At 38.2% G+C, this 23,765-nt stretch overlaps 1 protein-coding gene across 11 annotated transcripts in view; it reads left to right on the forward strand.

The window, feature by feature from the left end:
* TUT7 (terminal uridylyl transferase 7) overlaps positions 1-23,765 on the forward strand; it is a 59,736-nt gene that overhangs the window by 10,509 nt on the left and 25,462 nt on the right. For all 11 annotated transcript variants that reach the window (XM_070248521.1, XM_070248528.1, XM_070248526.1 and 8 more), the window contains exons 7-17: positions 749-800; positions 1,756-1,825; positions 2,586-2,712; positions 4,117-4,236; positions 13,156-13,308; positions 16,072-16,252; positions 17,619-18,724; positions 19,724-19,874; positions 20,912-20,998; positions 21,585-21,685; positions 23,330-23,387. In XM_070248521.1, the coding sequence (XP_070104622.1) occupies positions 749-800; positions 1,756-1,825; positions 2,586-2,712; positions 4,117-4,236; positions 13,156-13,308; positions 16,072-16,252; positions 17,619-18,724; positions 19,724-19,874; positions 20,912-20,998; positions 21,585-21,685; positions 23,330-23,387 (2,206 nt within the window). The remainder of the gene's footprint in view (positions 1-748; positions 801-1,755; positions 1,826-2,585; positions 2,713-4,116; positions 4,237-13,155; positions 13,309-16,071; positions 16,253-17,618; positions 18,725-19,723; positions 19,875-20,911; positions 20,999-21,584; positions 21,686-23,329; positions 23,388-23,765) is intronic.

Genomic DNA, 23,765 nt, shown 5'->3' on the forward strand with positions numbered 1-23,765 from the left:
TTCCCTTTGAAGAGATCACATTTAGGCTGAGCTTTAAAAGATGAAAAGAGGGGCCAGAGTAAAGGGGGTTAAAAGAGTGTTTCAGGCAGAGGGAACAGCATTTGCAAACACCCTAAATCAGTAAGGAGCTTGACATGTCCAAGCAGCTACAAAGAGGAGTCTGTAGCTGTGGTGAAGGGACCAAGAGGAAGAAGAGCATAAGCTTAGGATGGAGAGGTAGGCTGGGGCCCAACATGCAGCCTCTTGTATGCCATCATGAGGAATTTCACTTTGACCTAAGGACTTTAAGAAGCCATTGAGAGTTTTAAGGAGAGGCATGACTAGATCAAATTCGTGATTTTAAATGGTTTTGGCTCCCATGTGGAGCCAGGATTGGAGAAAGGCAAAACTAAAGCCCAAGACAAGTAAGCTGTCTGTTGAAGTAGTCTGAGAGAGTGAGAGGTAATATTGTTAACAGTTTGGCAGCTTCTCACCACAACTTTGAGATTGCGGAGAGACTGATGACCTCAGGGATTGGTTAATCAGGAGTTGGCTGTGTAGCAGCTCTTTTGCCCACACTCACCCTTGTGGCGCTCGTCTCTCTCTGACTGACATGCGCACACAGCATAATGATCAGTTTCTTTCCTCTGGGAGCAGTGTGCTTTCTGATTTGGAAAGGACTTTGGATAACTCCAGATAACTGTGTATTATCTCAGCGAAGCAGAAGTACTTACAGATTGTTTGATGTATTCATTGATTTCTTTCCTAGATGTCTCAGCCGGATGTTCTCTTACTTGTTCAAGAATGCTTAAAGAACAGTGGTAAGGCCAAATTCTTTTCTACAATTTGCTCTTAAATTTTTCTTTTGTCTGTAATTTGAATACATCTTATTTCTCAAACTGTGAAAGTAGGAAGTCATGTTTTTAAAATTATTTATATGGGTAATGTCCAAACAAAAACCAAAAGCAAATGCCCATGAATTATTAGCAAGTCAGAGTCCTGTTAGTTGTTCTACTATGCAGAATAACCATTCTACAAGTAAAGCCTTTAGCTTGATGATAATGGCACAGTTTATAAAGATTAAATGAATCCTAGACTTAAAAGATGCAAAATATGTAAAATTTACTCTTAGAGGTAAAGCTAAACCTCTACTGGAACAGAAAGAGGTAAAGATAATCTACTTTATTCAATGGTTTAAATTAATTCTTTACAAATGGTGCGTAGATATGACCCAACCCTGATTAATGAATCAACAAATAGTAGTTCTCAGTGAGCTTTACCAGTTGTCCAGAGTAATATCCAACTGGGGGGTTTTGACTTTCTGTGCTTTCCTTAGGCCTCGTCAAAGTGACTCACCCCTTGAATTAGTTTTTCCCATCCTTCTTGTTTCGGTTGAATAAAACATTTAGACGTATCTTCTTACTTCAGTCAATATGTATTTTGACCCTGAACATTTCAGTAGTTTTTACAGCAATTTTGTTTTTGAATGTCCTATCCATATTTCTAATTGTTATCCACATAATATTGAAATATTCTCATTTAATAATGGAGTCATTTCTAATTCAACATTAATTTTGCAAAACAAGGGTTTAAATTAATGTGATTACTTAATGCTTGCGTATAATACTTTTATCCTTTGCAAGTCATCTCAGAGCTTTATTTAGCAGGGTCTTTCCAAAGGCCAGACAGATAAGTGAGAACTAGTATTTGTACTTGATCTAATTCTCTTGTAAAGGTTTAATTAACTTACTTAATATTATTTTCTTCTTTCCTCAGACTCTTTTCTTGATGTTGATGCGGATTTCCATGCAAGGGTGCCAGTGGTGGTGTGCAGAGAAAAGCACAGGTCTCAGTTTCTTTAAGTACTTTACTGAATCTTAATGTCCAGTTTGTAGAATGATAATCTCCTTATGTGGTTAATTTCACAGGCTTGCTACTAGTGTTCTCCCTATACTTTTGGCATTTGATGCAAGAGGAAAAAGTGTTTTATTTTTTAAAAAAATAAAGTTACTTAAGAGGAAAAAATAGAGGAAGGAAGCATTTTGACCCATTTCAACTCAGTAAAAAATACCTTTATCAAGTGGTCACTTGCTCCGATCACCTTTATTTGCCATCCTTTGTAGCAGCATTTCTAGCAGTGCTGAACAGCAGTTAGTGTGACTTGGCTCGTGTCCTCCACCTGGGAGCATTGCCGTCAGCACTGTGAATGGATGGTGTGTAGGCTGCAATGATTCTGCATTAGGCACACTCCCCCAGCTCTTGGGAAAACACTCTTTTACTCTTACAAAGATGAATTCATGCTCCCAAATGAGACATTTTACAGTATTTTCTTTATTTGCATTTCGCCTCAAAAATAGTTTTAATATATGAAAATAGAAAGTTTCAGTTCTGGAAAAGTAAAGTTTAGTCAGAAAATAGCTGCCCTTTTTTTAAAATCCAGTTTCTTTACTGACCTTTAAAGATTTAGTGAGTTTTTTACTTTATTTTCATTTTTAAAGTATTATCAGTGTAAGTTAGTTGTTGGCATAGAAGATACCTAGTATCTGTATATAACACTACTTATTTTCCTCTTTTTCTTTCCCATCCTCACCCCTTACCCCTACCAGTGGTCTTCTTTGCAAAGTGAGTGCAGGAAATGAAAATGCTTGCCTCACAACGAATCATTTAACTGCCCTTGGAAAGCTAGAATCAAGGCTGGTTCCTTTGGTGATTGCATTTAGGTACTGGGCAAAGGTGGGTTTGAGTTCTTTAAATGTGTGAATACTCTCTGTATGCATAATCAGTGGGCTTTGATTTTCACATGGTTAATTTAATCTGAAACATTAGGATGCCTGTTTATCAAGTCGTCCATAGACTAGGCGTCTGAGTACTGGAACAGAAATTTTAATGTGTACAGAAAGGAAAATTCACTGTTTCTGTTTCATTATAACAGTGTTACTCAGAGATCAAAATGATTTATAGTGCTTATTAAAAATCAGATTTGTGGGTCAAATACCAGAGGACATGGCCCAAGAATTTACATTTACAACTAGTTTCCTGAGGTGATTCTTAGGCACAGGAAAGTTTGAGATAAAGCTTCTTATACCTTTTCCAATAATATGCCCAGAGACTCAGAAAAATGAAAACCACTATCTGATCTTGCCTACTTTTCCATAATGTCTTAAATGTAGTATCCCTTTGCCCTAAAATGTAAGGTCTTGTCATGATTATTTAGATTATTAATTTTTTAGATAATTATTTAGATAATTGAGATTCTGTATAGGTGCTTTACAGAGAAAAGCCAAAGCTTTACTGATTAAGATATGGCAATAGCAATTTGTAGTTCCTTTTGCTTGGGTCCAGGATGAACAGAGAGAATGCCCCACTCTTAACTCGGTGAATAGATAATTACAATATGCCGTACTTTGAAAGCTGCCTCCTGCTTCATCACTAAATAGGCCATGCTTTTTAAGTTATTTCTCTTAGTGCTGGTGAACTTGCCCTAATCGCTTGTGATCAAAGCATGCATTTTCAAGGAAGGAGGTTAGGATGAGGGGACCATTAAACTGAGCAAATCCAGTAGTTGGCTTGGACTTGGGATCAAGCCTTCATTTTGACTTCTTTAACAAGTGTTTTAACCAAGGGAATGGATTTACCATGGATGTCAAAAAATGAAATAATAAGGGCCATCCCAGTGGTGTAGTGGTTAGGTTCGTGCACTCCACTATGGCAGCCTGGGGTTCATGGGTTCAGATCCCAAGCACAGACCTGCACACCACTCATCAAGCCATGCTGTGGCAGCATCCCACATACAAAAGAGAGGAAGATTGGCACAGATGTTAACTTAGGGACAATCTTTCTCACCAAAAAAAAAAAAATAAGAAGAAGAAGAAAGAAATAGCAAATATTGTTTTAGGGCCCTCCATGAGTAAGTTTAGTTAACAAGATTAAAAATGTGAAATCAAAGCTGCTCCTCAAAACCACAATATTTGGTTGCTCCAAAACTGTAAGGAAGTCTTGTATTTTGTCACTGTGGTGGTTTGTGCTGAGGAGGAAATCATGTAATAACATGGAAATGAAGTTACAAGTTTTAGACCAAGTTGTGTGAATGACAAGTTGGTACGAAAGAATACTTATCCTCTTTTCTCTCATTTGTAGCTTTGCAGTATAGATCGCCCTGAAGAAGGAGGTTTGCCACCTTATGTGTTTGCTCTGATGGCCGTTTTCTTTCTTCAACAGAGGAAGGAACCCCTTCTGCCTGTTTATCTAGGATCATGGGTATAAAACTTATTTTGCTTATATATCAGATATTGATTTTATTATAGGGCCACAGTCCTTTACGCATAATGTGAAAATCTAAAAACCTAAGCAGAACTGACCTGCATTTATTTCTCCTACTAGTGTGAATATTCATACCTTTCACTGTGAAAATATTAATTTATTTGATTACAAGATGCTGCCTTGTACTCTTCTAGGAATATTATTACTTTTCTAAACTGAAAAAACTCTTAATTTGTGGAACATGATCCTGAGGGTTTCAAATGAGAATGTGAACCTGTATTAAATTTGTCACTTGGCGCACACTTTTTTGGGTACAGTTTATAATTTGATGCTTGAATTTATATATCACCCCCGGACAGACTGTAGGAAGCATTTGGTTCACTGTAACTTACTTTGTGTTTCTAGTCTTCAGTTCTCTTTATTCCCCATTTGCTGTGAAACAAAAGAAAATGTAAGCATTCAGATTGCTCCCTATGCCATAAGATGCAGAACTTAGTACACTGTCACCTGTAGAATAATATTTTTGGTGTTATCTTTAAGATGAATTAGGCTTCAGTAATGTGACCACTCTTTCTTTTGTATAAAGTTGAGTTGATTTCTTCAAATAATGAGATTTAATAAGACGCCATCTCAAAGTCACCACATTCTCATCCTCTTGGAAACCTCACTTTTAATCCCCAGGTGTTTATCTTGATAAAATCTTATGTGTACATTTAGTTTGTAGAAAGGCTTTTTAGTTGGTGAAAAGCTTACTTTGGCACATTTGATATTTTAACTCCCTTTCTTCTTACTGTACACGGGATTCTCATCATTAAGAGGGTATGTTCCAGAGCAGTCTTTCTTCACTATGGGTACATATCAAAGAAATACAGTTGTAGGGGATTTTTTCTTCATACTTAATAGGTTGAGAATTAAGCAGAGACCTTTACCTGCCAGGCCCTGGGAGTAACGACTAGGGCAGAATAAGCCCCTTATAAAATCTGTCCTGGCGTAAGGGGTTGCAGTCTGCTGTGTGTCCCAGTTGTCTAAAGGGATCTCTCTCTATGCTTGTGGTGCTGAAATGAAAGAATTCAGGCCCGGAGAAGGTATCTGCTAGACCCCTCTCCTGGTGGAAACAAGAGTGAGATAACGAAGTCAGCCCTTGGTTGATAAATAACCCTTCCTCTTGGACCCAAGTAGGTAGCCATGAAAGCCTTGCAAGTTTGCCTTTCACTTCGATCCAAGAGAGACAAGAGCGTAGGGTGGAACCCCGCCAGGTGGACTCCTATGCCCAGAAGGTCCCCAGAAGTGATCGGATGTGTAGTCATGCTCACCACCGTCTTAGTGAGATCTGCCTTTTCTTCTGTCCTGATCACCTCTGGTTAGTCATCTGTCATTGATGTGAGGCTGCAGGAAAAAAGGCATTTCTATTCTGGTGGTGAGATTCTCCTCAGGATTTGCTTAGAGTTGTATGAATACTCTTTTCTGTGGCCCATGCATTATTTCCTTAGCAGTGATACTGGAAATTCTCTAAAGTGACACTGAATTTGATTTTGATTATACCATTTATTTAAGATTTAATGACAAAAACAGATATGTGGTGGCCAAACACTGGGTTGAATTCTATGAATCAAATAAGGGAAACTCTGCTACCTAAAACAAAATGATCTGCAGTTTTCAGCATTTAAAATGGAGCAGGCATCGATGTGGTGGCTTCTGCCAGAGTCTTAGTCAAAAATGTAAAGCAAGTAAGGGGAAAGGAATTAATATTTATTCAGTACTTTATTCATGCCAGGTATTTTATATCCATTATTTCTGCAGAAAATTCATTGAAGACTTTAAAATCATGTGTATGAAAGTATCTAAACTGTCAATTCTTTTGAAATCTTAAAGCACTGTGTATGTTAGTCATTGTATTAGGCCCTGAAGGGAAATCACAGATGAACGAGGCTGAATTCTCTGTTGAGAAGTTTAGAGTGTCACACCTCTGTGCTCTAATCTGTCTTTCAGGAATCTTTTGGCCATTCCTTTCCAGCCTACTCAGATCTGTTCCGTGTTGGAGACTGTCCTCTCTGACCTTTTATTCCCAATTAAAATTCCCATTTTATTGTCATTAGACCTTGATATGATTAAAGTTAATCATGGTGAATTGTGAATGATGAAGAGGTTTAACCCTGTCTTAGCATCTTTTATCCCCTACAACAAATTTTACTAGTTTCCTAATAGATATTATTTGGAATCTGCCTTATTTTGGATTATATAAACTCAACCTTTAGCAAACAGTTATTTACACTTTAAAGATGCCAGATATTATAATAGAAAGAACAGTAGTTTTAAAGTTTGGCAGCCATGAGATTCATCCAGGTTTTGCCACTTAATATCTTATGACCTAGAGTAAGTCATTTAATCTCTGAGCCTCAGTATCCTCATCTGAAAAATTTTGAAATGAGATTATGAATGCAAAGCTCCTGGAACAAGGTCAGAGAACAAGTGTGGTCCTTTTCCCCTTCAATAAAAAGTCAAGTTCCACTTATGGTCTGGAGGCATGGACTCCTAACCAAATTATCCTTCTGGAAACAGCTATAAATTCTCAGAAAAAATAGAAAAAAAATAACAACGTGAAGGTTCTGGAAACCAAACAAATGCAGGCAGACTTTGGAGGGAAGTCAAAACTTGGAGCAAGTGGTCAACACAGAGTGAGTTTTTGTTTTTCTGTGGCTTTACCCTTAAAGTCAACTCTAGTAGAAAAACTGGTCTTCTTTCTGGCCAGAGGAACTAGGGCCACCAGATAATAAGGGGGAAAAAACCCAGAAAGGAAAGATACCAAGAAGTGGAACCCTTAATTGTCTGTGAACTCAGCACATCTCTGACTAACTCCTGAGCCCGTCTGGTTTGTCATGTAAGGGGCTTGGAAGTTGTCACTCCATCCTCACAAAAAGAAAAAAGCTGAATAAACTGAAAATCAACAACCCTTCTTAGCTATATCAGAGAATTGAGGTCATGGGGAAAACTCCTGCCCCCAAAATTGGAGAGAGAGGTGAAGACAGTGAATTATCACTTGCTAGCATGGAGCCCAGGAGCAGAGTCCTGCCGCTGCAGCCAATATGAGGGTAGGAAGACTTAGACTGTGATTCTAGAGGCTCAGTTTGGACAAACTTAAGAGTGAAAAAAAACAAGGGGGGCCCAGTCTTGGGGGACCCCCAGTGGTTTCATGAGTTTTACCTTCAGGAACCCCAACCAGGTTCTCAGGGTGAAGAGGCAAGAAAAATTCCCTCAAGCTTTTGGCAGCATGAGGGGAAAGGTAGCCATTTTGAAATATGCCCAGAGCATTCTGTCCCCCTAAACAAAAGCCTGTCCTCGAGGGACTGTTTTACCAGGGCCTAATCGACCTAGGGGGAGGAAAAATACCCAGCATCATAGGACTACAGATTGGCTTCTCTCCCACACCTTACTGCCACGTCATTCAGGCTCCTGTATACTGGTAGTACAATGGAAAGACGTCGTTTTCAACAAGAAATCTCTTGGGAAACCCAAAGATAGCAGGGAAGACAAAAAAAAGACACCAGACAAAGTTTTAGCCTCTTGACATCTACGTCCACAATGAACAGTAAACATAGCCTAACTCCTGGTCAGATAAATAAAACCTCACACTGAAGGCCTGTCTGCCTCGGTTCCTTTGACCCAGAACATCATACCCAGCTTCAACAAAAAAAATTACAAGGCATACTAAAAGGCAAAAAACATAGTTTGGAAGAGACAGAGCAAGCATTAGAATTATCAGACCAGGAATTTAAAACAACCAAGATTAATATGTTAAGGGCACATTAATGGAGAACATGCAAGAACAGATGGGTAATATAAGCTGAGAGATGCAAACTCTGAGAGGCAAAAGGAAATATTAGAAATAAAAACTATCACAGAAATGAAGAATGCCTTTGATGGATTCATCAGTAGACTGGACACAGCTGGGGAAAGAGTCAGTGAGCTTTATTCAGTAGAAATTTCCCAAACTGAAAAGCAAAAAGGGAAAAAAGATTGAAAAAGAAATGGAACAGAATTTCTAAGAACTGCAGGACCATTACTAAGGGTTGTAATACATGGATAATGGGAATACCAGAAAGATAAGAAAGAGAAAGGAACAGAAGAGAGATTTGAAGTAATAATAACTGAGAATTTTCTGGAAGTAATGATGCACTTCTAAACCACACATGTGAAACAATCTAAAAACAGTTAAGAGCTAAGTCTTAGAAAACAACCGAGGTTGGAGCCACTGTCCACTGGAGATTTGACAAATCTGCAATTCGTCTAACTGAGTTAATTACGTGTCAAACAAAAGTATCAACACGTTTTGGAATAACAAAAATCCAGAATTTTCATAATACAGTACAGTATCATAATATCCATAATGCAATCCAAAATTGCTTAACATACAAAGAGCCAGGAAAATGGGACCCATTCTCAAGGGAAAAGAAATCAACAGATGCTAAACCCAAAATGACCCAGATGCAAGAACTGGCAAAGACTTTAAAGCAGTTATTGCAACTATGCTCCATAAGATAAAGGAAATATACTACAGTAAATGAAGAGAAAGGGACTATCAGCCAGAAAAATAGAAAATGTAAAAAACCAAGTGGAAATTTTAGAAGTGAAAAATGCGTTAATTTAAATAAAAAATTTACTGGATAGGCATCATAGTAGAATGGGGATGGCATAGGAAAGAGTCAGTGAATGTGAAAATAGTTTAATAGAAACTAGTCTGAAGAAGAGAAAGAAAGTTTGAAAAAAAATAACTGAGCCTCAGAGACTTCTGGGACAATTTTCAAAAAAAGTCTAACCTATGGGTAATTTGAGTCCCAGAAAGGAGAGGAAGGAAAGAATGGGACAGGCAGAGACTTCCCAAATTTAATGAAAGACATAAACTTACAGACTAAAGAAGCTGAGCAAACCTCAAGCAAGATCAGTTCAACGAGAAGCATGCCTAGCACATCATAGTGAAACTGCTGGCAACCAAAATAAAAGGCAAAACTTAAAAGCAGCCGAAGAAACACCTTGCATAAAAGAACAGTGATTTGAATGATGGCCAAATGCTCATCAGAAACCACCAAATAATCCTTTCACAATCCTTTCACAATATGTCTATCAAATCACATTGTACACCTTAAATATATGCAATCTATAAGCTTTTGTCACTTATACCTAGTAAAGCTAGGGAAAAAAGAATAAAGTCAAACCAAGGCTATACTGATACCAGTTGAGATAGATTTCAAGAGAAAAAAATACTACCAAAGACCAAAAGGGACATTTCATTATGATAGTGTCAACTCGTCAGGAAGACAAAAAACTATCATAAATGTTTCCATCTATTAAGAGAGCAGCAGAATACGTGAAGTAAAAATTGATGGAATCCATTGCACCATCAGAGTAAGAGATTTGAACACACCCTCAGCAGTTGACTCATGTGTTAGCTAAACAGAAAATGAGTGGGGACATAAGGGATTCAATAGACACTATTAATCACCTGGATCTAATTAATATTTATAGAACACTTTGCCCAACAACTGCAGAATACACATTTTTTTTTCAAGTGCATCTTGTACGTTCACCAAGACAGACCATATGCTAGTTCATAAAAGAAGTTTCAATACATTTAAAAGGATTGAAATCATATAGAGTGTGTTCTTCAACCACAATGGAGTTAAGTTAGAAATTAATAACAGATAATTAGGAAAATCAAATATATTTGGAAATTAAATTGCACACTTCTGAGTAATCTAGGATCAAAGAAATCACATGGGAAATTAGAAAATATTTTGAACTAAGTAATAATAAAAATACAACACATCAAAATTTGTGAGATGCAACTAAAATAGTGTTCACTTGGAAATTTATAGGTTTGAAATTTAAGAAGAAGAAAAGTCTAAAATTAGTGACCTAAATTTTAACCACAAGAAGCTAGAAATCAAAGGGCAACATAAACTCAAAAGTAAATTGAAGATGGGAAATAATAAAGATAAGAGCAAAATCAATAAAGAGGAAATAGACAATAGAGAAAGTTAAGAAAACCAAACAGTTTATTTCATCAACAATACTGATACACTCCTGATGGACTGATTAAGAAGAGAGAACACAAATTAATATCAGGAGTGAAGAGGGGTTATCTTTCCAGCTCTTATGGACATAAATGATGGAAAGAAGAGAGTGTTTAAACAACTTTATACCAGTAAATGAGAAAACTTAGATAAAATGGGCATATCCATATAAGACTAAATACAAAAAAGAGCTTTGAAGAAAAAAATAACCTGAATAGCCCTTTATCCACTAAATAAATTTAATTTGTAATTAGAAACCTTCCTAAAAAGAAAACTCCAGACCCAAATGGCTTTACTGGTGAATTCTGTCAAACATTTAAGAAAGAAAGAATGCCAACTACACAAACTCTTTCAGAAAATGAAGAGGAGAAATAAGAAGCCAGCAGTACCCTTATACCAAAATGAGACAAAAGAAAAGAAAGCTATATACCAATAGCCCTCATCAGCATGGACACTGCAACCCTTAGCAAAATATTAGCAAATCAACTCAGAAATATGCTAAAACAGAGATATTATGACCAAATGGAGCTTCTCCCAGGAATACAAGGTTGATTTAGCATTTGAAAATCAATATAATTCACCATTTTAACAGAATAAGGGAGAAAAGCCATATGATCATTTGTAGATGTGGTGGGGGGGAGGGACATTTGACAAAATGCAACACTCGTTTATGATTTGAAAAACAAAAAGAAAACCTCTTTGCAAACTAGAAACAGAAGGGAACTTCCTCAGCCTGAAAATGGGCATCTGAAAAACATCTACAGTTTATGTGATACTTAATGTTGGAATCCTGGACATTATCCCTGTGCCATTGGGGACAAAAAAGGATATCCCCCTCACTATTCCTATTCCACATTTACAGGAAGTCCTGACCAATACAAAAAGGAAGGAAAAGAAAAAGCAATAAAAATCCGAAAGGAAGAAGTAAAAGTTTCTCTATTTGCAGGTGACATCATTGTTTGCATAGAAAATCCTCAGAAAACTACAAAACAGCTAGAACTAAGAAGTAAATTGAGTAAGATCATAGAATACAAAGTTAATGTGCAAAAATCAATTGTGCTTTTCTATATTAGCAGCAAACAATTGAAAAATTGTTTTTAAAAATTCCGTTAACAGTAGTGCTTGAAAACATACAATATTTACGAGTAAGTTTGACAAAAGATGTGCAAGACTTCTAAACTAAAAACTGGAGCGTTGCTGAGAAAAATTAAGAATGTAGGTAACTAAGAGACATAGCAAGGCTATGGATTGGAAGCATCAATATTGTTTTCATCTCTGGTGGTCCTTTCTTTTCCAACAAAGGTGCGTAAGCATTTCATTGGGGGGAAGTCTTTTCAACAGTTGATGCTGGAAACACTAGGTATCTATAAGGAAAAAAATGAACATCAAATCTTTACCTCAAGCATACCCCAAAATTAACTCAAAATAGATCAAAGACGTAAACATAAAAGTTTTATCAATATTCTTTTCTGTTGATACAGTTTATGCTTTTAGTGTTCTACCTAAGAAATCCTTGCCTATCCTTGGGCTGCGAAGATTTTCTCCTAGGTTTTCTTCTGGGGATTTTATAAATTTAACTGTCAAACTTTAGAGCTTTTACTCCTCAAGAACCATCAAGAAAACAAAAACAACTGAAGAAAATACTGAATATGTACATCTAAGAGTCACCACACCTGGTATTTCCAAAGTGTTTTCTGCAGGAGAGTGGTTTATTCAGGCAGTCAGCAAATCCGTCCTGAGCAGTTAGCTTGTGCCAGGATGCTGGAGTGAGAGCGGCGAGCAAAAGAGAATCTTTTCCCTTTCATAGGTCTAATGGGGTGAAACAGGTAAGTACTATCAAGTGGTGGTAGTTTCTCTAAGGAAAAGTAAACCAGGGTAAGAAGGACAGAGTGAAAGGGGAGGAGCTATTTAGAGAAAAAGATGTTTGAGCAGAGCCTGACTACAGTGAGGGAGAGGGGGATAGCTGATGGGTGGAGGGAAGAGCCGACGTTGGCTCCGAGCTGGGAGAATGTCTCGAGATGGGTCAGAGGAGTAGCAAAGGGCGGATTGCCTGGGCCCTGGAAAGGACTGTGAGTTTCATCCTGAGTGAGAAGGAAACTTATCAGGGGAGCGACATGATGTCTTGGGTTTTAGAAGGATTACTCTGCTAAAACAAAGAAGTAGTGTAAGTACATTTGGGAAATGGGGTACCACATCCACACCCCACCCCACAATTCATTATGTACATTAACCTGTTTAAAGGCTGTGATAAATCCTATTGTACAATAAAGAAACCTCTTCAAGTTTTTCCACATTTCTTAGATCATCTGAGCCCAGACTATTTTCCTTAGCAATTTGCATCTTATTACATCAATAGAAATCCTTTCTTACATTTATTGAGCATTTACTGTGTGCCCTACCTTGTATCTGAATGGTTTATGTCCATTATTTCATATCACACCATCCAATGAGGGAGGTTCTAGGGTAGCCCTTTTCCCAGGAACCTGAGGCCTAAAGAGAGTGAGTGCCTTGCTGAAGGTCTCACAGCTGGTGCACTAGGGAGCTGAGATCTGGGCCCAGGCAGTTTTACTCTGGAGCCCATGGCCTTAGCCCTAGGCCATGTTGCCTTCTCTTAGACTATTTACTAAATAATTATATCACAAAGTCACCATTTCTTTTGCTAATCAAAACCTTATTTTTTACTTTAAAAAATATTTTTAAATTTACAAATGTCTCAGAGACAGTCCATGAATGATACCCTTAGTATTTTTAATGAACTATGTTATTTTTTCATTTCTTCCAGGGTTAAGATGCTCTGATTAATATAAAATTTTCTACCTCATGATACTATGTGTCTAATTTTTCCTAGATTGAAGGATTCTCATTAAACAAACTAGGAAACTTCAACCTTAAAGACATTCAGAAAGACGTTGTGCTTTGGGAATACAGTGATAATGCTGCAGAGGACACAGACACAGCAAAAGAAGAGGCACCAAAAGAAGTGCCCGTTAAAAGGGGACAGGTCTGTTCTCTTTCATTACTCATTTTACCATCTATTTTTAATTCAGTTGTCCATTGTCGAGTTTATGAGCTAATGAGCCCTCTTCTTTCCTCACCTACATCAACTATTTCATGGATGTTTCACTTCCTGGTCTATTCAGTCCTTTGAATAGACAGGTAACGAGAAAAGGTAAAATTCAGAGCATTAAATTCACTGTTTGCAAGGTCCTGTGAAAGATATTAAGAATTCAAAGGTAAATCCCTATCTGTTCTCAGAGAGCTAAGATCTTATATGGTGTTCTAAGCATTAAATATATGAAAAGGTAACTAACCTCAAATTACTGAACTAACAGTGAATAAGTACATGGTTTAAAGTACTTGTCCTCATCCATCCCATTAGGGGTCAGAATTTGCACAGGGAAAGAATTCCCATTTGAATTTCAAACAAAAATCTGAGCAATGTAATTATACTAGTAATAAAAATCGTATTCTGTCTCAAATTGGTGAATGGTTCCTGACCCCATCACCTAACCCTTTGGGGTGAAATGACAATAATATCCACAAAATACTGAGACTAGGGTTCTAATCCCAGCTCTACACAAAAAAGTCATGTCACTCCTCCAATCCATGCCAAAATGAGGAATTAGTGGTGAATCCTAGATTCTGCAGTTGTGTTTTCTAGAATCCTTGAGCATTGCGGGGGAGAGGGAGGTGGTGCCACTCTACCCCTGCTGCCACCAAAACAGCATCACTTTTATGTGGTGTTATATTTTGGGTTCTGGTAGTGGATAAGAGCACAGGCTGTGGAGCCAAAATATGTGAATTTATATGCCAGCTCTCCTACTTCCTAGCTGTGTGTCCTTGGGCAAGCAACTCAGTCCTCCTATGTCCCAGTTTCCTCACCTATAAATGGGGATGATATTGCTACCTCTCATAGAGTCATTGATTTATAGAATGCTTAACTCAGTGCCAAGCATGTGGTAAGCACTCAGTAATTGTTAGCTGCTTTTCTTACTTTATTTGAAAATGTTCTCTACTTTGCAAAACCAATAAAAAAAAAACAGCTTAAGTACCATTACTCTAGATATGTTGAAGATCTCTTAAGTTCCATGTTACGGTATTATCAAGTCATTTCAGTGAGATGCTTAAAAGTCCTTGGTAATGCTGAGTAAGGCTATGGATAAAGAGGTGAAATTTAAGAGGCTTTCAATTTCTGGAGGTTTTCTTTTTGTCCTCAACTATACTGTTGGAACCTAGACAACTTCCATTTTCAATCACTTCTGCTTTGTAAATCCACTCAATGATTATATTATTTGACAGAACCTTTGTGGTTGAGATTTAATAGTTAATAAAATACCATATCATCTGTTTTGAAGCTTGATGCAAACAAGTGTGATTGGAAACAAGTTTGTATATCTTAGCAGGAAAAGGTATTGCCGTAAGTCCAATTAAATACTTTATCTCTACACTCTCATGCTACTTGGAGAGATTAATCATGCGGCCACTTCTGAAGTTGAGATCTAGACAGTGTCTAGATTGCGTGGCGTGGTGAGAGAGCACTGTGCTGGGCTCGGGGGATGTTGTTCTCATTGTACCACTCACAAGCAGGGGGACCTTTGACAAGGCACGTCAACCCTTTGGGCTTCAGATCCTTCTCTTGTAACATTTGGGAGTTGAACTAGATTACCTCTTCAGAGCATCTTACAGTTGTGACCTTATGTTTCAATGACAAATGGATTTCTTGTTCTTAAAAGCCTATACCTAAGTGAAAAAATACAGAAAGCAGCCAAGTCTGCCAGATGCGTTCCCTTGTTTCTGATTTAATCCACGTAACTATCCTGTGTTATAGGTGGTATCATCCCTACTCTGCAGATAATGATAGCGACCATTTTTTGAACATGTGTGCCAGGCACTGTGCTAAGCTCTTTACAGATACTCTCTCACTCAGTCCTCCCAACAACCCTATGAGGTGGGTACTGTGATCCCCATTGTTCAGATGAGGAAACCGAGGCTTAGACAGCTAGTGTACCTTGACCAGGATGCTACACAGCTAGGACATGGCAGAACTGGATTTCATGCTTAAAGTGTCAAATTCCAAAGCCAGTTCTCTCAGCCACTGTGCTGTACTGCCAGTTTGAGGACGAAGAAGCTAAGTCACAGGGCAGTTAAGAGCTGTGAAGTGGCAGAATCAGTATTTGAACCAATTATTTTTCTATTCTAAATTCTATGCACTTTCCAATATGTTACATCACTGTATGTTCCAATTTCTCAAGAGTCTGTGAATGTAAAACTAGTCTCAATCTCTGATATCAAGAGTTATTTGACTTTAAAATCAGTTGCCACGGGCAGATGCAGTGAACTTACTAGCTTCTCAAAATGAGAGGAGTGTTTTCCTTTTGCTCTGCCCCTTTAGCTGCTGCCCGCGTCCGTGTGTGTCACTGAAGGCGCCCTCCGGCGGCAGTGACGGAGAGCTCAGTGCTGGGTTGTAGCATTCCACGCACAGTTCTCCCCCGTCCTTAAGACTTCGGAACAAGGAGTGCTGCCTGTCTGTTCCTGTGGTGGTGACTGCATTTTACCATAACTAATCCCAGGAGGCCAGTGAAGGGAAGCTGTGTTCCCACAAGCAAAATAGAACCTAGACTGTGATTTATGTAGATGGAGTGTCAGATTCCTGTCTTTTGCTAAGGCTTTTCAGATTTTTTTAGTTTGATGCTTGAATGATCTCTGATTTTTCAGATTCTGCTGACATCTGCAATAACCTGTATGTTTTCTCTGCTATTAATAGGTATCATTAACATTCGATTTAAAACACCAGCCTTCCGTACCAGTTGGGCAGCTCTGGGTGGAGTTGCTTCGATTCTATGCCTTAGAGTTTAATTTGGCTGATTTAGTGATAAGCATCCGTGTCAAAGAATCAATATCTCGTGAATCGAAGGATTGGCCCAAAAAGCGCATTGCTATTGAAGGTATCTCAAAATGTTTAATTCCGTTTTTTTAAGCTACCAGTCTAACAGCATGCTTTTCATTTCAGTTTCTTTTCAGCTCCTTCATATAAGGTAGGCCTGACCCCAAAAGTGAAATAAATAGTTAGCATCTTGCACGTGTTACAGTGGACCTTTGCAAGGGACGAAACTGTTCTTCCTGAATGTTTTAAGTGCTGCAGTGAAACATCTTCATTACTTCAATAACTAAAATAATGGCTGGCTGAGTCCTTGCTTTCTTTGTAAATTGCTTAATAACTTAAATGCTTAGGTTTTTTCCCAGTGATGCGTGAATCCCCTTTCTTCCTTACTGTTCTTATTTCTGGATTTTTAGATTCAGTTCTTTTATGGATTGTTGTTGATGTTGTTTAGTTTTACAAAGATGAGAAAATACTTTTTCTCGTGAAAAATAACATTCTTTGTTGAATTCCTCTCCATAGAGAGAAAGGATAATTATTTTCGGAATATTTGCAGTAAAATTTAGAACTTGTTCATAAAAAACACTTTTTCTAGTGAAGGCTCGTTGAACTGAAACCATTGCATAAAAGACACACTGATGTGCCCTGTAGACTTCATTAAATGGACTAGCTCTTCTCAGCTTTGCAAAGTCAGGAGGTTGAAACCCCTCTAGAAATCTTAATTCTCCTCCTTCAAATAACTTAAAGAACCTCCTAAATGGAATTCTCTTATTTTTGCTTGATTTTTTTTCAAGCTTTGTATTGCATAAGAGAGTTTTTTTGCATTTTGCATAAATTCTGTGTGCAGTCATGGGGATCTCACATTTTTAAACCCTCCCCTGCAGTTTCTCTGGCTCAGCTCTTCTGGCCAATTGCCTAACCTGCTGGAGTTCTAGGGGAGGAGAAAAGATTGAGAGAAGTGGTGTCTCCTCCTGGTGCCTCCCTCTCGCCCCTGAATTCAGTCCAGCAGTTCAGTGATGGGGCTTCCCAGGGCAGAAGAGTGGAGGTAAGCTCTACAAACCACAGGGCCTGGCTGAGTGGGAGGCAGAGCACTCAGCAGAGCTTGGCGGGAAGACCTGCCTTCCCGAGGGCACAAGAGCCACACTAATGACATCTTTTTTACCTCCACAGTCACAGAACAAAATAGGGAAGGGGTATTGTTTCTGAACAGAATGGGTTCTCTTCATAGAGCAGATGTTGATAAGAAAACATTCCTTTTTGTTCTTAAACTATATCTTTTTATTCTCCATCCCCAATATTTTAAAAAGCATATAAGATACATGCTAAATTTTACTATTGTTTACTAGTTGTCTATTTTTATCTATAGCAGGCTCATTTTTAAAACATGAAATAGAAATGTATGAAGTGGTGGATTTTTTTTGTTGTTGTTACAGATCCATACTCTGTTAAAAGAAATGTGGCAAGGACCCTAAATAATCAACCCGTGTTTGAATATATACTTCATTGTTTAAGGACAACATATAAATATTTTGCTCTTCCACATAAAATTACAAAATCCAGCCTTCCAAAGCCTCTGAGTACTGTTATGTGCATTTCCGAACATTCTAAAGAAGTAGCAAAGCGTGATCCAGCTGTGCAAGTAAAAGATGATAGGCTCAAAAACTCAATTTTAGCTCAAGGTTCTGGTGCTGCCAGTTCAACTGCAAACACCTGCAAGGTACAGTCACTTACTCCTAAAGGGACTGCTGCGAGCTTTGAAAGCCCGCCAACACAGGAAATGGGAAATGCACACGTCAGTGTCCATCTGGAAAACTCAGATTGTATCAAGGCAGAGGTCGGTTGTGATGATTATGAAGATATTAAAGTACACCATCAAGAAACAGGAGGTAAAACTGGGAAAGAAAAAATTAAAAGGGAGAGCAAGAAGCATCTTCTGACTGCCACCATTCAAGCTTTAAGCAGTAGCAAACATGGAGAGCTTGTCATGTGTGGCAGCACACAAAATGATGACACAGACAGCACTTTGGATTTAGAAGGCTTCCAAAATCCTACGGCTAAAGAGTGTGATGGATATGCTTCTTTAGATGGCAAGGCTGATGTTGATGAAGAAAGCATGGAAGGTACTGATGATCTCGAAGACACGCTAAGCCACTTTGCCCCTTCAAGACAGGGCAGGACGTCAGGAATCATTCACTCCGATGAAGAGGAGGAGGAGGAAGAAGAGGAGGAGGAGGATGAAGAACCCAGGCTCTCTGTTACCCGAAGGGAAGATGAGGATGATATTGCTAATGAAGATGAGTTAGACAATATCTACACTGGATCAGGGGATGAAGATGCCTTGTCTGAAGAGGATGAGGAATTAGGCAGGTCTGCTAAGTATGAAGACTTGAAACAAAGTGGAAAACATGTAGATGGAGCTCTACTAATGGAACTTAATAAAATCAGTCTTAAAGAAGAAAACGTACATGAGGAAAATTCAGCTGTGCATCAGTCTGATTTCTTCTATGAATTTAGTAAACTCACCTTCACCAAAGGCAAGGTAATCAGTGCCACTCCTAGATGTAGAACTAGGAGACTTGGCATCATTTTAGTGCATGTAATTTCAGTTTTACTAGAACAGGGCTCTCCCCTGTTTTAGTAACGGTTAAGAAGTTGGTCTTTCACTCCAGTACAACCACTTGGTCCACTTCCCTCCTTAGACTGGTGGGGATTTGCATAGAAGAAAGGCAATGCTGTTGACAGTGAAAATAACTGCCTTTTTCTCCTGAGTTTCCCATAAGGTATCCCCATCTCAGATAGTTTGGAGAGGCTGCACATTATATTTTCATTCCTTTCGGAAGTAAAGAGTAAACTAAAAAAAGTAAACTTTTTTAAAAATTATTTGATTGAGGACATACTGGCTAATAACTTGTGTAAATTTCAGGTGTACGTTATTATATATCAGTTTCTGTGTAGACTGCATCATGTTCACCAGCAGTAGTCTAGTTTTCATCCATCACCTTACACATGTGCCCCTTTACCCTTTTCGCCCTCCCCCACCCCCTTCCCCTCTGGTAACCACTCGTTTGTCCTCCTTATCCATGTGTTTATTTGCCACATACGAGTGAAATCATACAATATTTGTCTTTCTCCATCTGACTTATTTCACTCAGCATAATACCCTCAAGGTCCATCCATGTTGCCGCAGGTGGCACAATTTTGTCCTTTTTTATGGCTGAGTAGTATTCCATTCGATATATATACCACATCTCCTTTATCCATTCATCCGTTGATGGACGCTCGGTTGCTTCCACATCTTGGCTGTTGTGAATAATGCTGCGATGAACATGGGGTGCATATATCTTTTTGAATTATTCATTTCCTGTTCTTTGGATAAATACCCTGTAGTGGAATAGCTGGGTCATATGGTATTTCTGTTTAATTTTTTGAGAAATCTCCATAATTGGACTGTGTACTTTTAAAAAGAGATTCAAGACCCCTTTATTTGGCAAATAAAATTTTATCTTAAGTCTTGTTCTGCTTTGCCATCTTCCTGCAGTCTCCTATGGTAGTATGCAGTTTATGCAAACGAGAGGGTCATCTAAAGAAGGACTGTCCCGAAGACTTCAAAAGAATCCAGCTGGAACCTTTGCCACCATTAACACCCAAATTTTCAAATATCTTAGATCAAGTTTGCATCCAGTGTTATAGTAAGTTATTAACATTACTTTTGATTTGTCAGAATATTAAATTGACATTTTCTCAAGAGTGATCTGAATCACTAGCCTGTTAGCTCCATTACAGGGACAAAGTCTCTTCCATTCTCCATTTTCTCCACTGTATTCTATGTGTCCTGTTCCATTTGAGACACACAATAAATAATTGTTCAAGAAAGACAAGAAGGGAGGATCTTTTAAGTCTTAAGATTAGAATACTAGCATTTTCCAGCTGGTGTTCTTTGAAATGTTTTTCCAGGTATAGTTAATAGTATTTCATGACAAGAAGTATTCCACAGGTCAAGTAGGGAATAACTACATACTGCCCCTCCCTTAAAGAGTCACAGAGCACATTAGCATAATAAAGCTTCTGAGAAATGTTATGGTTAAAAACCTATTTTACTCTTAAATCCAACATTTCCAAAATTGGAGCATAGAATACTTTTTAAATAATGCTAATTTATAGCCTATGTAACAGCCCTTTAAGGAGCACCGGTTTGGGGAAGCATTGGAATAGAGAAGTTTAAAGTTCTACAAAGAAAAAACATTTAAAGGAACGGCATGCAGCTGTTTAGTGGAAGAACCTAAGGCGCCTAGCCACATCTTAAGATGTCTGTCTGTGCCAGAAGACACTGGTTCTTAACCAGTGACTTTTTTTTAAACCATTTTGGAGATTATAGAAAAGAAACTACAGGTTCTCCTTAGAAAAAATATATATGTACATGCTCACAGACTTTTGTGTTCAAACCCCAGGGTAGTTCCCTGAGGCCATTGTCTAGAGGCCTGAGTCTCTGTGGAACCCATCTACAGAACCCCTGCTCAGGCTCGTTTCCGTTGCAGAAGCAGTTCTTGGTGATAGACGTTTTTAAAAAGACAATTCTCTTTATTTTACATTACTAGTGCTGTCTACTGAGAGGACACACAATTTAGGGTGGTTTTTTTTAAGCTTGTTAGGTTTTATTTTATAAAAAATACAGTTTTTTCAGAGAATGTGAACAATGTTTCTGAATGTTTCTATTTATTTTAAACAGAGGATTTTTCTCCAACTATTTTAGAAGATCAGGCTCGTGAACATATTCGGCAAAACCTAGAAAGTTTCATAAGACAGGAGTTTCCAGGTAAATCATTTTTTACGTTTAAGAAAGGAAAGGCATCGTGACCTCCCTTCCGAATGAGTCCATGTGTTCCAAGCACACTAATTTTGAAAATCAAATAATCTTGCATGATGGTGGGAACAAGGCTTAGCTGTTCCGTGAGATACCTGACACAGTCTTTGGTCTGCCCACTGCTAGTATGCCAACAGGAGACACCTGAGTCTGGGATTTCTCTTAGCAGACACCACAAGTGAATATCATTTATTATTATGTTTAGAGTCAAAGTTCACACCTCTAAAAAGTAAATTCATTTAGAAAGTAGTAAGTTTATTAAATATGTTGAGGTGATCCATATTTCCTTGAAATGTCCTTTCATTTAAGAATAAAATACTGCTTTGTAATCTTTCATGCCACATACAGCTTGTATTTAAAGTAAATTTTGAGAGGAAATAATTTATGGTTAATGACTGTTAATAAGAGAACATAATTATAATAAGATTAATAGAGGTAGTTAACAACTGGGTATTTTTGATTCATGAGAGGGCCGTTTTGATCAGAAAATTAAATGTACTCAGGTAATTAGTTATTACTTTTCATATATCCCTAACAGGAACTAAATTGAGCTTGTTTGGCTCCTCCAAAAATGGATTTGGGTTCAAACAGAGTGACCTTGACGTCTGTATGACAATTAATGGACTTGAAACTGCTGAGGTACAGTGACCACATAAAACTTGCATTTGCTGTGGCAGTGTGATTTGACAATCTTGACTGACAGTACAGCTTGGTATTTTCCAAATTCATCAGGGCATATCATATGGAGTATGCCGTTTGGCAGAATCTCTCTAGCCAAATACGTTAAGAAGTTTAGTGGTGAATGTGAGGAGTTAGAAAGGCTTGTACTTTCAACCTGTAGTACAGAGAATATTTAAATCAACATCTGGGGATCCTAGAAAGCCAAACCCAGCCACTCCAGTGTCTCACTGGCATGGCCATGAGGCGAACTTAGATATATACACCCACATAAAGTCTTCCGAAAAGGTTTTTGGCAGGCAGGCAATGGTACAATTTAACTTTACAGTCCACAGACCTGGATTCGAGACAAACTTGGTTTCGTCAGTCCCTAAACATGTGGTCTTTGGTTGATAGTTTATAAATGGAAATGATCGCTTCCGATGCTCTTGCCTCAGGAGATTGTTGTGCATATCAGCTTGGATCACGTATGTCAGGAGTCAGCAAACTATGGCGCACGGGCTAAATTCAGCCCACTGGCTGTTTTGTCAATACAGTTTTAGTGGAATACAGCCACACCCCTTCGTTTCCTTTTTGTCTTAGAGCTGCTTTCGCTCTGTAACTGCAGAGTTGAGTAGTTGCAGCAGGCCTTAGGGCCCGTAGAGCAGAAAAGGTTTGCCAGCCCTAATGGACATGAAGGTGTTTATGAAAATATAAAATACTGAGAAGAGGTATAAAGTCTGAGAAGTACTGAATCCCTACTCTTTCTCTTATTTTCAACAAGAGTCCAAATGCTGTCTATCCAAGTGGGTGAGGCTGCTGCTGCTCAAGGTGTTATGCCTTTTCTTAGTTTCAAGTCTTTGTCGTTTGAGGATGTATCTGATTTGAGAAAACAGCCAAGAGTTATCTAGCCTGACTTTGGTGAATAAGGTGGATAAGCAAAATTGAGTCTGATGTATGGAATGACTTTATTGTACATCATCAAGATTGAATTTTTACATGATTTATAAACTAGTATTGAGGGCATTTCTAAAATAAAATTTTAAGTATATTCTGGGATGTATATAACCGTCAAAAGGGCTTATGTTCAAAAGGGTCAGCCCAAGTGTTTTTAGTATGATCTATTTGAAGTATTGTTCAGATTTGCTCTATGGCTTTGATTTTGTGCTTCATACTTTTGGCTTGTACTATAGAGAAATAATCTGAGCCAATCACACTCCACAGCAGTTCGTCAGCTCTTAAGCTGTAAGGAAAGTCTACCCAGAATGAATGCGACAGGGCACAGGTGCTCCCTCTGACTTACTCTGGCACATAGGGTACTTCTGAGTGACAGAATTATATAGAGGGGAAAAAATAGAGGTTCTCAATGGTGCAGAGGCTTTTCTGGGGGCTCTGATTTCAGCCTTTGTTGCACTACCAAAAGCAATTAGTAAGTCAGGTGAATGGGGCTTTTGTATCCTTAGGATATTAACTATGAACACTGACTAATGGTCACCTGGAAGGGAAAATATGTATAGAACGAGTGGAAATTAGTTTCATTATTCCTGAAGGTAAAGGAAGCTGTTTATAGCCGGGTTAGGAACCTGTCTTCCTTGGATTCAGTATTTTGTGCCATTTTTCTTGCAGGGATTGGACTGTGTACGAACTATTGAAGAATTGGCAAGAGTCCTCAAAAAACATTCAGGTACCTCTATAAGCTTTTTCTAAAAGCATTTTTGTCTTTTTTGTTACTATTTTACATACTTAGAATTCACTAATGCTAGTGAAACAGTATTTATAGCATACTTGTATTGGTGTTTTTGAAAACTCTTGTGTGACTATGAAAGACTGAGAAATTGGTTATAATTTGTGTGCCTGTTGTTGCCTATCTCAGTCTTACTTCAAGATCAAAGCATATGCCGAACAGGCAAAAAATTTTGGAAATCATTTTGCCTTATTGCCATTGTATAAGTCAGAGTGTAGGGGTTACTAACAGTGGTGTGAAACGCAGTGGAAGCACTGTGGACTGGGGTTATGCATTGTATTTGCGTTGTGCTGCTCAGCAACAGTGCAGGACCCGGAA

This window comes from Equus caballus, chromosome 23 (genome assembly GCF_041296265.1).
Source record: "Equus caballus isolate H_3958 breed thoroughbred chromosome 23, TB-T2T, whole genome shotgun sequence".
In the NCBI taxonomy this organism is placed as follows: Eukaryota; Metazoa; Chordata; class Mammalia; order Perissodactyla; family Equidae; genus Equus; species Equus caballus.